Source organism: Palaemon carinicauda, chromosome 8, assembly GCF_036898095.1.
Source record: "Palaemon carinicauda isolate YSFRI2023 chromosome 8, ASM3689809v2, whole genome shotgun sequence".
NCBI classification, from domain to species: domain Eukaryota; kingdom Metazoa; phylum Arthropoda; class Malacostraca; order Decapoda; family Palaemonidae; genus Palaemon; species Palaemon carinicauda.
This window is the reverse complement of record NC_090732.1, coordinates 8030367-8044370: the sequence shown is the minus strand read 5'-3', so window position 1 is coordinate 8044370 and position 14004 is coordinate 8030367. Positions and strand designations below refer to the sequence as shown.

The 14004-nt window shown below is 39.1% G+C and overlaps 1 protein-coding gene across 4 annotated transcripts in view; it reads right to left on the bottom strand.

Moving 5' to 3' along the window:
- LOC137644819 (sperm-specific protein PHI-2B-like) overlaps positions 1–13131 on the bottom strand; it is a 35637-nt gene extending 22506 nt beyond the window's left edge. Inside the window, exon 1 of one of the 4 annotated variants that reach the window (XM_068377708.1) lies at positions 13042–13131. In XM_068377708.1, coding sequence (XP_068233809.1) covers positions 13042–13101 — 60 coding nt within the window. In that variant the 5' untranslated portion in view covers positions 13102–13131. Of the gene's footprint in view, positions 1–12651; positions 12733–12814; positions 12906–12975 lie in introns of those variants that run through there. The other 3 variants (XM_068377709.1, XM_068377710.1, XM_068377711.1) reach the window with 3 other exon arrangements.
- Positions 13132–14004: the final 873 nt, after the last annotated feature.

The window sequence follows — 14004 nt, the reverse complement described above, 5'->3', positions numbered from 1 at the left end:
TAGCCCATAGAGTGCTGTTTATGTTAATGTATAGAAACTGTCTGCTTACATTCTCACACTACTCATGAGGGAGGAGCTCGTTCACCATCATCATTATGCTGGGCTCTTTGTGTTCCTTGGCTGTTATCTAGTAGTAGTCTTTTAGAAACTTAGATGAAGGACAGAAAAGAGGGTGGAGCCCTTTGTCCTGAAGGAAAAGGATGTTCAGTTTCTGAAGAAACGGTTCAGGTAATTGACACATGAACACCTGCACCATGTAATGCTCAGTGCTGGGTACGATCTTGATAACTACTCTCCTCAAGTACATAGGGAGAGATCGTCTGATACACAATCATGTTGATCTGTTATCTAGACTAATATTGCTTTTGGCAAAGTAACAGCGCTCAATAAAGACATTGCATTCCATAAGTGTTATGTGCACGCAACTTTTAGTTCCACTCTGGGAGAACTTCCGGCAAGCTTTCCATCTGATACAGTACCAAATACAAGGGCAGGAGTGGCAAATAGAGATTTCTTCAGGTTGACAGAGAACTCTCCCCATTCGCCACTTCCCTCTCTCCCAAAAGTAAGATCATCCAGGAAGGGAGAAGGGTACCCAACTGGTTGCACTTATACTCTGCTCTATAAGCTATTTGCGCGTGCCAAAGTTTTTTTCGTCCGTGGGGGCAACTCTCCGCCCTTATTTCTCCCAGTATGAGGGAGTACAGTTCAAAGGTGTGAACATCCATACTGAGTATCCCAACAACTTCCCACAGTTAAGTGCGCTCACATGGTTTCCAATTACCGCACTGTCCCTACACTATGGATAGAAACAGTGCCGCACTGTCCTTAAATCAATTGGTCTTCCTGAACATCTTTTTCTCCTCTAGAAGTAGCAGCTAAGAGATACTCCCAAAGATGAAGGCAAGGAGAAGAAAGAACCTGAAATTCGCCTTCTACTAGTTCACAAGGACAAGGTCGACACAATCCATGAGTTTTCATGGGTGTGAAAAAGCAACCTCAAACAGCCCGCAAATCTCAACTGCAGGATTAAACACCAAGAGCTTCCTGTTTAGCCACGTGGTGAACAGGTCTATCTCTGAAAATACCCACAGACCAGAAGCCCTTCAGAAACACAGGGATTACTCTGACCTTACAACTTGCCCCTGGCCAACTGAGTATGCAAATTAGTACTATACATTCCTCTTATCAGGAATGTACCTGGTTGACAAGTACAGTAAATAGAATGCTGTCCCATAATCAGCTAACAGAGTGGGTACCTCTTGCTCAACGTAAGCCACTAAGGTGGTGTTATTGCAACAAAACTCCCGAGTGCCTCAATGTTTTAGTAATGCTTGCAGCGTTAGAAAGGCTGATGGCCTTTCAGGATGTGGAAAAGTAGATACTGGTTCTTCTGACCACATCCCATGAGACAGCCAGGTCAAATACGCTTACAACCCAGCCTCTTTCAATGGCTCTGAGCATACTGTAGTTGCATGGTTAAGGGATTCCTAGTTCAGTTCAGGCAATATTATTCCTAGTCTTGTCCCGCTGGACCAGAAAGGGATGGGAGATTCCTGGAGGGTGACCAGCGATTCTTTTAAAAAACCCCGATAAAGACCTCTAGTTGAATTACCCATGAGAAATGAGTTCCTCCAGAAAGCAAAGGTGATCTTGAAGACTTGCCAGTGCCAACCTGGTATTTCAGTCTTTGACAGAGTTGTGCTACCTCCTTTTACTTGTTGATGTGATAGTCTTGGCTGAAAAACACCACCTGCTGCTATGCCAATCAGCATAGCCAGAGAGAGAAGTCAATGTTAGAGCAATGTAGTACGCCCAAGTCTATAAGAGCAGAGAGAGGACACGTCCAACCTCTCTGAAGCCAAAAGAAAGTGAAAGGATTTCCAGTGTGAGTGAAGAGGGTAGCCGGTAACCCCAGGTACCACTTCCACCCTCCCACGAACTAGTGATTGGGCGAGTTGCCACCTCGCATTAGTCTTAATGGCTAGTCTCCCAGCTTCGCCAAAAGATAATGATAATTAAGTAATAGCGTAGGTTTGACCCGTGTCGGAACAATTACCTTTCAAAGTTCTAAAAGCATGCATGCGAGGGCAAGTTCACCCATTTGTCAATTGTTGTTCAAGGAAAAATTGCCTGCAATTGCGAGCTCGAATTATGGATTCATTGAGAAGGTTGATCAGAGTTTGAAAGAATGATTGAAGTTGTCAGACAGATTGAGGTTAAATTCAACTAATTAACTTTTCTCTCTGGTGAATAATAGCTTGAATTTATAGAAATGCAATTTGATCATTCATGGAAGGAAAAGTTTCACTCCCTACCACTTGTGCAATTTTACAAATCACTGTACAACGCCTTGCTTTCTTGTTCAAGAACTAGAGGCCATATTAATTTCTATTTTTGGTTCCACTTATTTGTGAGTGCCCTGTTTTTACTGCCTGAAGATGAAGTCCAAGAACAGGCCCTGTCACTAACTTGAATACAGTGATGGAAAGTTCTACCTACAACCTTATGCCAGGCTAAATAAATTGTACAGCAGAATTGCAACCAAAAAATTTTTTCCCCATAAAACTACGCTGGATTCAGAATATGTTTTTCATTAACCATACTGTGCGTATATACGTAACATATTAAAGAGCACTCATTTTTAAAAATGTCTTTAGAAGTTTCGGGGACCACTGATGCGGCCTTCATTTTGAAAATGAAGCACACCATAATACTACAATAAAATATGTGAAAAGGCAATTTTGAACTTACAAAACAGGACCTGGGCCTAATGCTACACCAGGAGCAGCAGGGTATTAGTGAAAAGCACTAGGAGGTCTAGTTATGTCTAAAAGCACTTTCACACATTGAAATTGATGATGTAGTTTGATGAAATTTCATAAACTGCTGCAGGCAATCATTCATGCATAGCTCAAGTGTTTTACAAACTGTAGGCCAATCGTTCTCACATGATATGCATTTTTCACTACTTAAGCTTGTAATCTGGCAGTTTACAAGTAAAAAATAGCAATGGATGTACAATAAAAGACCCAAGAAAGAATGTTGCTTGAGGGAACTACGGCAGTTTAAAGGTTTAAAGGCATCTCATGAACGACAGAAGCAAGGGACATTGACATTGCCCTATCAAGCAGGAAGAGATTGACCATATATACATATGATCAGCGCCCAAGCTTCCTCTCCATCCTAGCTAGGACTAAGGAGGGCCAGGCAATGGCTGCTGATGACTCAGCAGATAGACCTACAGCCTATAAAGTAAACTCCAGTTAGTCCGTGATTGGATTCCACCCTCTTATTTTAGCATGATAAACTTTCCTCTGTTAGCTTTCTTGTTTTGTTGGTTTCTGCATTCACTATCTTCTGCATTATGCTAGTTTCCATTTGAACCCACCCAAAACCCCAAGTCCCAACTGGTCCCCATTAATGTAGTGGGTTACGTTAGGTTGTGGTAATCTGAAGAGACTTTAATGCAAGGTAATATCATAACGCAATAACAAGAAAGCTAATGGAAAAAAAAAATTTCCTGCAAATATGGCTGGGTAGGACCAATTAACTGATTGATTGATTGAGTTAGCTGGCATCCTGATGGGTAGGACTTTAGAAATTTCATATAGTAAGAGCAATAACCAATTTCCAAAAAATAAGACTGGTTTGCAATGTATTGTGGTATTTTGAAAGTTTTCGATAACTCTTGGACTTTAGCGCAATGTAATATTAGAACAATAAAGCAAGAAAACTAATGGAAAAATTATTTTTCCTGCAAATATGGCTTGATAGGACTAAAGACATTTTGTACTCTAGTATTTGCAATTATAAAATTCCCAAAAATAAGACAGGTTATTAATGTAATCTGTGGTATTTTGAAAGATTTTCATAACTCTTGAAGAAATCCACAGTTTTTTAATAATGGTGGGTTGACAACCATAGGTTAACTGAAGAGCTATGGCTTTGCGCTAGGTATAGTCACCAATTACGTTTGAAACACCTTAAAATAAAGTGATCTAGTTTAATTGTATTGGCATTTAAAATAACCTTTAACAGTTATATTCACTAGTTATCATTAAAAAACCATTCATTATAATAAAAAAGCAAGGTATTGTATACAGGGGAATGTAACCTAGGGGAAAAGAAAAAAAACTTTTTTTCTATAGAAAAAGGTCCGCTCTCTTCGAAAATGACACACTTTCCTGTCGCAAATGAATAGTTTCAGAAATATATAAATATCTACATCCACCAATAATGGGGGACCCCCAGTGGAAACTCGGGTTTTGGGTGGGGAAAACATACTGGGGAAACCGTATATAATGGTAAAACGAGCCTTTTCTTCTCTATATATTACCTTCTTGGATGTATAATAAACCGATGAAAAAATACGCTAATTGTCTATACAGTATCCTACACTAACGGTACATTTTTCATTTATTTGTTGACATTCTAAGGGTCGGTTGTAGTTGCTCTCATTCGTTCATTTGTACATAGCAAGTTTCGACCTTCTGCGCATAAACTCCTCCCACCTGCGCATAAACTTCACCTCCACCAATAGCTCCTCCCCCATTTTCCCCTTCCTCACTTTACCCGCCTCATTCAAGTATTCAACTTCACTCTGTTTATTCAAGTATTTGACTTGATCCAGTACAACTATACCATTCCTTTTATGTAATACCCATTTATACATATTACATTTGACCCAAGAATTACTCTTTTTTATTATCCGATATCATATGAAATCACCTCATTTTATATTCCAATTAAATAATATTTACCATACACTCCCTTTTATCTTTCTATATTACTTTTATACATTTTGTTATTACCTTGTCACGCCCCAATTTCACATAACTAATTGCTCTGGACAAGTTTCCCATTCCAGTTCATTCATGTTTACTCTCTAGACTTCGTTGTTTTTCCGTTACCCTATCACGAACCCATACGTATGGAAAGTTTGCACAAGGGGTGGGGGTTAATATTTCCCTACCCCCTTTCCTAATCTCTTCAAGTGGTCTCTTCATACACCTTCCAACAAATCCTTTTCCGTGGAAACCTTTGTCCTAGTCAGGTCTTTGTTATTTCAAATGAGGTCTTATTTTTCGTATTTTGCGATGGAAGTTATAGAAATACTTAAAAGCATTTGCTAAATTTCATGGGGAATTTTTTGATACGTCATCCACTGTTGATAATATCCTTAAATCACAATGTAATACCCCAACGTTTACAGTGTCCCAAGTGCCGTTCATCGAAGTTAAGACACCACAGTCTCAACACCCAGGTGACCCAAGAGTTTCGTCGTCCGGGTCAATAAAGTCATTAATTTCTTTCATTTAAAAGAAAGTTTGTGACCCGGGAAGGGGTCCAGGGGCTTGCCCACAGCTAGGGGTTGTGACCTGGGAAGGGGGTCCGGGGGTTTGCGCCATGCTAGTGGTTGTGACCTGGGAACTACTAGGTTAGGTTAGGTGGGCTTGTTAGGTGGGCTTATTAGGTTCTGTACCCTTTGATATATTGTGTAAAGGGTATATGGAAAAATGCTTTAAAATACACATGCAAATATTAGCGTAGCATTACTAACGTTAGCAATGACATTGTAACATTGCTAACGTTAGCATAACATTGGTAAGGTTAGTGTGTGCAGTACGTACGTTCTTGATGAGTGAAGCGAGGACGGAATTTGAACAAGAGCCATTATTCCGTGTCACTTCACTCACATGTGTACAGAGAACGCTAACATTAGCAACGTTAGCGATGTTACACAGCGTTACCTACGTTACGATGGCATTGCTAACGTTAGCAATGGTACAGTAATATTAGCATGTGTATTTTAAAGCATTTTTCCATATACCCTTTACACTATATAAAAAGGTACAAAAAGGGTACAGAACCTAACAAACCCACCAAACCTAACCTAGAAGTTCCCAGGTAACAAAACCAATATAATGTCTTTTATTATATATATTCTGTTAAAATATTTAAATATAATGACTTGTTCAAATTGCGTGTCACTTCACTCACGTTACGCTAACGTTATTACAACAACATTAGCAACACTATATAATGGTTCTTGTTCCGCCACTAGGTCGCTTACGCTCGCAAGAAAATAAAACATCAAGCTCGTATGTACTGGCAAGCGGTAATGTTGACCTGCGCACGCTAACATTAGCCATGTTACTCTCACATGCAATGTTACGCTAACATTAGCAACGTTAGCGTATAATGGTTCTTGTTTCGCCATTGGCTCGCTTACGTTCTCAGGAAAATAAAACATCAAGCTCGTATGCACTGGCAAGCGGTAATGTAGAGCCGCACACGCTAACAAAATAGTAAACCTAACACATTGAAATTGAAGAAATTAATGACTTACTTTTATGACCCCGACGACGAAACTTGTGGGCCACGGGGGTGTTGTGACTGTGAGTCTGTGGCGTCTTAACATCTGTCTTAGTTTAGTACAGCACTTGGAACACTGTAAACGTTGGTCTATTACATTACGAGATTTAAGAAAATTATCAATATTTGAATTCACCAAAATACTTTCAAGTATGGATTACTGCAGCCATTACAATTTTCTAAAACTTTCATAAAAAAATACGCAAAAGACGTCGCTTGAACTAACACAGACCTGACTTGGACAAAGGTTCCCACGGAAAAGGGTTTGTTGGAACGTGGGGATAGGGAAATATTAAACCCCCAGTGCAAACTTTCCATACGTATGGGTTCGTGATTGGTTAACGGAAAAGTAACGGAAAAGCAACGGAGTTTAGAGAATAAACATGAATGAACCAGAATGGGAAACTTGTCCAGAGCAAGTATTTGTGAAATCTGGGAGTGATAAGGTAATAAAATTTATAAAAATAATATAGCAAGATAAAATGGAGTTTATGATTATTTAATGGGAATATAAAATGAGGTGATTTTATAAGGTATCGGATGATAAAACAAGTAATACTGGGGTAATATGTATACGAGGGTTAAAAGGGATGGTAATACCTGTAGTTGTACTGCTTCAAGTCATATACAGTGGAACCTCTACACACGGACGTATCTACATCCAAATTTTCCAACACCCGAAGAAAAATTTGAGCAATTTTTCGACTACACCCAAATTTTATTTCGACACACAAAGTAAGCAATTTTCGTCGTACCAGTTGTATCCGAATTTTTCGACGCGCGAAGTACAATTCGAACACGTTCCTACTCTACACCCGAAGTAAACAATACCCGTACATGTAGATGGTACTCATAGCGCTGGATGTATTTTTTATTTCCGCCGATAGAAGGCAGCATTTGTACCTAAGAGGGACCCTCAATTAGCGTGGCTTGGGACATTCCTCTGTTCTCATCGGCTTCGTGTGGTTGTGCCCTGTGCGTTCTGCTATTAACTGTTTTAATCATGATTTTTTACGTTCACCCTTTTACGGTATTTTACGTAAAAGGCTTAGTTTCGCAAGTGGTAGTGGTGAGAAAAGGAATAAGGAAATGCTTTCTTTAGAAGTAAAGCAAGGAATTATTGAAAAGCATGAGCGTGGCATCCGCGTGAGTGAACTTGCAAAAGAATATTACGACGAACTTACTACAGAGGAGCTCAAGGAACTCCATGCTATGTCTGAGCACATTAGTGATGACAAGGAAGGTATCGAGGAGGTAAAACATGTGTTAGGTTCGGCGCAAATAAAAGAGGTGTTAGGAAAATATCAAGACGTGGTCGACTTCGACAAATACCATCCAAAAAGAATTGCAGGCTTGTCGTGTAGTTGCGCAGTTCGATAATGTTTCCCTAACTTATATTCGAAACATTCTGAAAAGCTGTACCAAGCAACTTTCTATCGATAGCTTCTTTAGAAAAACTACGAAGCGAACTCGTGATGAAGAGAAAGGAAGTGGTTCAAAGAAAACGGCAAAGAGTGAAGCGAAAGAAAGTGAAACAAAGAAAACGGCAAAGATTGAAGAGAAAAAAATTCAATCAATTTTAAATGTAGAGTGGAAGTCATTAAAATTAATCAAAAAGAAAAAAAAGAAAATGTAAAAAAAATATGAAATATAAAAATAAAAAAAATAAATAAGCTAACTTAGGTTAAAGTTCACTTAGTGTAAGTTAGAATAAGTTGCGGTAGTGTACGTTTATCATAGTCACCCTCTCTACCTCCTCGCTGCCCGTCCGTCTCCTCTCTGCATAGCAAGACCGACACCGGTGCTGGACTTTCTAAAGTAAACCGACGCTAAAAACCCGTTTCTTATTTATTATTTCTTTATACAGTGATACCTCGGTAGTCGAACGACTCTATACTCGAACAATTCGGAGTTCGACCAAAATTTTCGAGAAATTTTTGCTGCGGTGCTCGACCAAAAATTCGGTACTCGACCAGCCGAACACGTGACGACCGCATGGGCTTTGTGATGATCGCGCCATCTCGGCCACTCTCGCTTGTTCGGGAAGCATCAGTTCTCTCGAGAGCGTCACTCAGACAACGCGCGATCAGCATTCGTTGTGATTTAGTGATTTTCAGTGCTTTTAATTGCTTTTTTAGCTTTCATAATGAGTCCCAAGAAAGTAATGAGTGTTAAGGGGAAGGAGAAGAGGAAAACAGTGCGAACAACGATCGAGTTGAAGAAGGAAATTATAGCGAAATATGAGAATGGTGTACGAGTGTCCGATTTAGCGGTAGAATACGGAATGGCGAAGTCGACCATTTCTACGTTTTTAAAGCATAAAGAAATGATTAAGAAGGCGAATGTTGCAACGGGAGTTACGGCGGTAACTAAGCAAAGGCCACAAGTGATTGAGGAGATGGAAAAGTTGCTTTTAATATTTATTAAAGAAAAACAGTTGGCCGGGGAAAGTGTTAGTGAAGCGTTCATTTGTGAAAAAGCGTTGCATATCTATGAAGAATTAGTGAAGAAAAGTCCGAGTACCAGTGAAAGTGATTCATTTACATTTAAAGCGAGCAGGGGTTGGTTTGAAAAGTTTCGTAATAGAACAGGTATTCATCGTGTTACTAGGCATGGGGAGGCAGCTAGTTCGGATCAAATTGCAGCCGATAAATACGTGGGGGAATTCGATCGGTACATAAATGAACAAAATTTGATCGCACAACAAGTCTTTAATTGTGATGAGACTGGGTTATTTTGGAAGAAAATGCCAGCCAATACGTACATTACCAAGGACGAGACGAAGATGCCAGGTCACAAGCCAATGAAAGATAGGCTAACATTGTTGCTGTGTGCAAATGCAAGTGGCGATTGCAAGATCAAACCCTTGTTAGTGTACCACTCGGACAACCCCCGGGTGTTCAAACGAAATAATATTTGTAAAAGTGCACTACCAGTTATGTGGCGCTCGAACACTAAATCTTGGGTCACAAGACAATTCTTTACTGAGTGGATAAACGAAGTGTTTGCCCCCCAGGTTAAGGCTTACCTCATTGAAAAGAGCTTGCCAATGAAATGTCTTCTGGTTATGGACAATGCTCCTGCACATCCTCCAGGTCTCGAGGATGACTTGAAAGAAGAATACAGCTTTATCAAAATCAAATTCTTGCCCCCCAATACTACTCCCATACTCCAGCCCATGGACCAACAGGTCATTTCAAACTTCAAAAAACTCTATACCAAGGCCCTTTTCAGAAAGTGTTTTGAAGTGACCAGTGACACGAAGTTGACCCTAAAGGAATTCTGGAAGGAACACTTCAGCATCCTCAACTCTGTTAACATGATTGACCAAGCTTGGCGAGGTGTGACCTATAGGACATTGAACTCTGCCTGGCGTAAGCTGTGGCCATCATGTGTCACAGAGAGGGAGTTTGAAGGTTTCCAACCAGAGGCGGGTCCAAGCACTGCTACCCCTGTAATTTCTGATGACACTGATGTCGTTGAGGAAATTGTTGTCATGGGCAGGAGTTTGGGGCTTGAGGTCGACAAGGATGATATTGATGAGCTTGTAGAAAGCCATTCTACCGAGTTGACTGTGGAGGAATTGTTGCACCTGCAACAACAACAGCAGCAGGATCTGATTGTGGAGCAGGAATCTTCAGAAGAGGATGAGGTAAGGGAGGATGTTCCAAGTTCTCTCATCAATGAAATTTGTTCCAAGTGGGCAGATGTGCAGGCTTTTGCTGAAAAATACCACCCAGAAATTGCAGTAGCAAACCGGGCAGTGCATATGTTTAATGATAGTGTCATGTATCATTTTCGAAGAATACTGCAGAGGAGGAAGAAACAATTAACAATAGACCAGTTTTTCACAAAAGAAAAGAAAGCTGCTACATCAAAGCCTGTTTCTCCTCCAAAGAAGAGACAAAGAAGAGAAGAAACCCCTGAAATAGATCTGCCCACCCTTTCATTGGAGAGAGAAACAACTCCTGAAGGAGAACTACCCCGCCACATCATGGAAGGGGACTCTCCTTCCAAGCAGTAACCTCCCCCTTCCATCCTCTCCACATCCATCCCTGTATGCCATCGAACCGCTGCTCAAAGGTATGTTCACTACAGTACAGAAAATGGTTTAAAATTGTTTTATTTTAGTACAGTAAATGGTTTAAAATTGTTTTATAGGATTTTCTGACCAATTTCATACACATTTAGATAATTATTGTTGTTTAGGTACACGTTTTATTAATATTTTGGGCCTGTTCGAGTGCTTGGGAACGGAATAGAATATATACCATTATTTCTTATGGGGAAAAAAAATTCGGTACTCGAACAAATCGGAGGTCGAACACGGATCTCGAACGGATTATGGTCGAGTACCGAGGTATCACTGTAATTCCTTTTTACATGTCTTATCTAATTTAGTGTGCATTATTGTCATGTGTAGTAATTTATTAAGGAGTTATCATAGGTTTTTGGGCTCAACCACGGATTAATCCTATTTCAATGTATTCTTATGGGAAAATTCGTTTCTACAACCGAACATATTCTACACCCGAAGTCGGTTGTGGAACGGATTAAATTCGTATGTAGAGGTACCACTGTACTTGAATAAAGATGGTGAAGTCGAAGTTAAATTTGACGGCTAGAGAAGAAGAAACCCTATTGGTGGAGGTGGAGTATATGCACGGGGGGGGGGGAGGGGTATGCGCAGAAGGACAAAACCTGCAATATACAAACGAACGAACGAGAGCGACTACAAGCAAAACGTATTATGACAAAAAATAAATGAAAAACACTGTTAATATTAGCATGTAACGCTAACATTTCCGCAGCTCAATATTGCCGTATTTTTTCACTAGAGACAGCCTTTGCAATGGCGCCTCCAAAGTTTATCCTCTTATACAATTTTGTCTTTTCTTCCATTTATTATCCATCCAAGAAGGTAATGTATAGAGAAGAAAAGGCTTGTTTACCATTATATACCATTTCCCCAGTATGTTTTCCCCACCCAAAACCCCGAGTTCCCACTGAAGGTCCCCCAATATCGTAGGATATAGATAGATATATATTTCTGAAACTATTCATTTGCGACGGGAATGAGTAATTTTCGAAGAGCAGAATTTTTTCTATAAGAAAAAGTAGTTTTTAACTAGGTTACAGTACAATAATACCCAAAATGGCGCCTCCAAAATTTATCCTCTTATACTGTTTTGTCTTTTCCTCCGTTTACTATACAGTACATCCAAGGTAATGTATAGAGAAGAAAAGGCTTGTTTTACCATTATATACTGTTTCCCCAGTATGTTTTCCCCACCCAAAACCCCGAGTTCCCACTGGGGGTCCCCCTTTATCATAGGATAGATATATATACAGTATATATTTCTGAAACTATTCATTTGCAACGGGAAAGAGTCATTTTCGGAGAACGGAATTTTTTCTATAGAATAAGGTAGTTTTTTCCTAGGTTACATTGCCCTGTAATACAGTACAATAATACCGTTCAGGTACTTGAAGTTAGTCGAACTGGTTATTGTTTGTTTGCGGTTCAATTAAAGGTCAAATTCAGTTACATCACGTCATTTCCTACATAAAAACATTTCCTGTTCGAAATGAGAATCTGTAATACAGTAGAACTTTACCAAATTTTACCTTCCTACGCAAATTGGAGTAAATTCATTAGTTTTTTTAAATTTGCTTCCAAACAGCATCATTGCAGCCAAACACACACTAAAAGGTAATATTGCATTTCGTATATGAATCTATAAAACTGGATTTATGACACCATAATTTCAATAAAGATTTTACCAAAAAAGGAAATAGATTTGTACAATAATAAGGGTTGGGTTGTATGGGAGCACCGAAAAGTGATAGGATATGTAACGACTCCTCCCCTATCCTTCCTCTTAGGATTAGACTGGGTAAAGTCTATTGGGGTGCAGATATCTATGGTTGTGTTAGGATACATCCCTCATTATACAAGATATCTAGGGATAGCCGTTCCGGGGGTTAGAACCCCGTGATACCCGACGATTATTCTCTTGCAATATCACTCGCAGAAATATTATACAGTAGGAAGCAGCCGAAGGGAACTTACATCAGGACAACTTGGCCATCTCGCCCAAAATAGATTTTTCTCACTTCAAAATCCCTTTTAGGTTACGCCTGTCCCAACTCCACAGACCACTAAACATGAAAACCCCCTTTCCAAATAATCGTATTGACGGGATTAATAAAAAAAAATAAACTGCCTAATCCGTAAAATTCTTACAGAAATACATACGATTCTAAACAAACCTTGGACAATGCTAGACCTCGCACCACTAAAATTCTCCCATGTTTAGGCTAGCCGTAGGTCCACGTCCTACTTGGTAAGCCTACCCAAACTCTAGAAACGACACATTGTGCAAGTTATATTTGCTTACATATATATACATTCAATACACTGCCAACCTTATACCTAGTTTGGGTAAATGTCCAACACTGGGAGATGGTTTGAACAAGCCGGTCCCTGCGTAAGGACATTCATATAGGACACAAGGTTAACTTCCATTACTAAAACTTGTTGTCAACTATCGAAATCTCACCCTGTAATACAATAAAAAATTACCGTCAACTAACCTTTATTCTATAATCAAACGCACGCTATCAATCAATGATATCCAAAGAAATCGTAATAAACTTAACAGTAGTAAGTAGGGATACGGCCCAATAGAGTCCAGTGTCTTCGAATGGAGCCGGTGACATCAGTGTTACCAGTTGGGTTAGTCTAAAAATCTGTAAAACTCGTGATAAAAAATTCCCCCCAAAACAACCCAAAAATCTCCATTTCCACAAATTTTATTTTATTCTGTTCATGTAAGCTTTACTAATATAGAAATTACTCACTATACTTCATATAAGTGCAAGAAAACTAATTGCAACAATATAAAGGTTTACTCATCTTTGTTATTTCTTCGTACAAATTTGTACAGAATATCCCCATCAGACACCCAAGATCCCCAAATCTAGGGATAAATTCCCATATCTGGCAACACTGGCCCGTGTTCGTAGCTACTAACTTGTAATTTCCAAGGAGTCTGGAAGTTGATGTATTTATTTTCCAGCTTAGTTTCCAGGTGACACGTGTGGCATGTTCATGTGAAATTATGAATTCGTATACTTTAATGTGCACTATAAAAAAAATATAGTAATATAGTGAGTCATTTTGTAACATTATTACTATCTACAGTAAATTTATCCTATATCATAGAGACGAATTAATTCTCAACCACCTTCTAAGTTTCAATAGTCTGAAACAATGATATTATTATTATTATTATTATTATTATTATTATTATTATTATTATTATTATTATTATTAGCTAAGCTACAAACCTAGTCGGAAAAGCAGGATGCTATAAGCCCAAGGGCTCCAATAGGGAAAAACAATGTAATAAGCAGGCATCTGACTTCCACTAATTTTGCACACTATACGAATTTCACAAATCACAACCTTAACGTTATTTTCATGTTCCGTAGTTTTCTTTGTGGTCCAGTTCATTAAAAAAAAAAAAACTTAATTTTTATCTTTACTCAAGTTTTGACTGACCTGTATAGTAATTTTTAGATTTGGGAGCCGCGTATCTAGTATTTAATTTTTAATCTTAT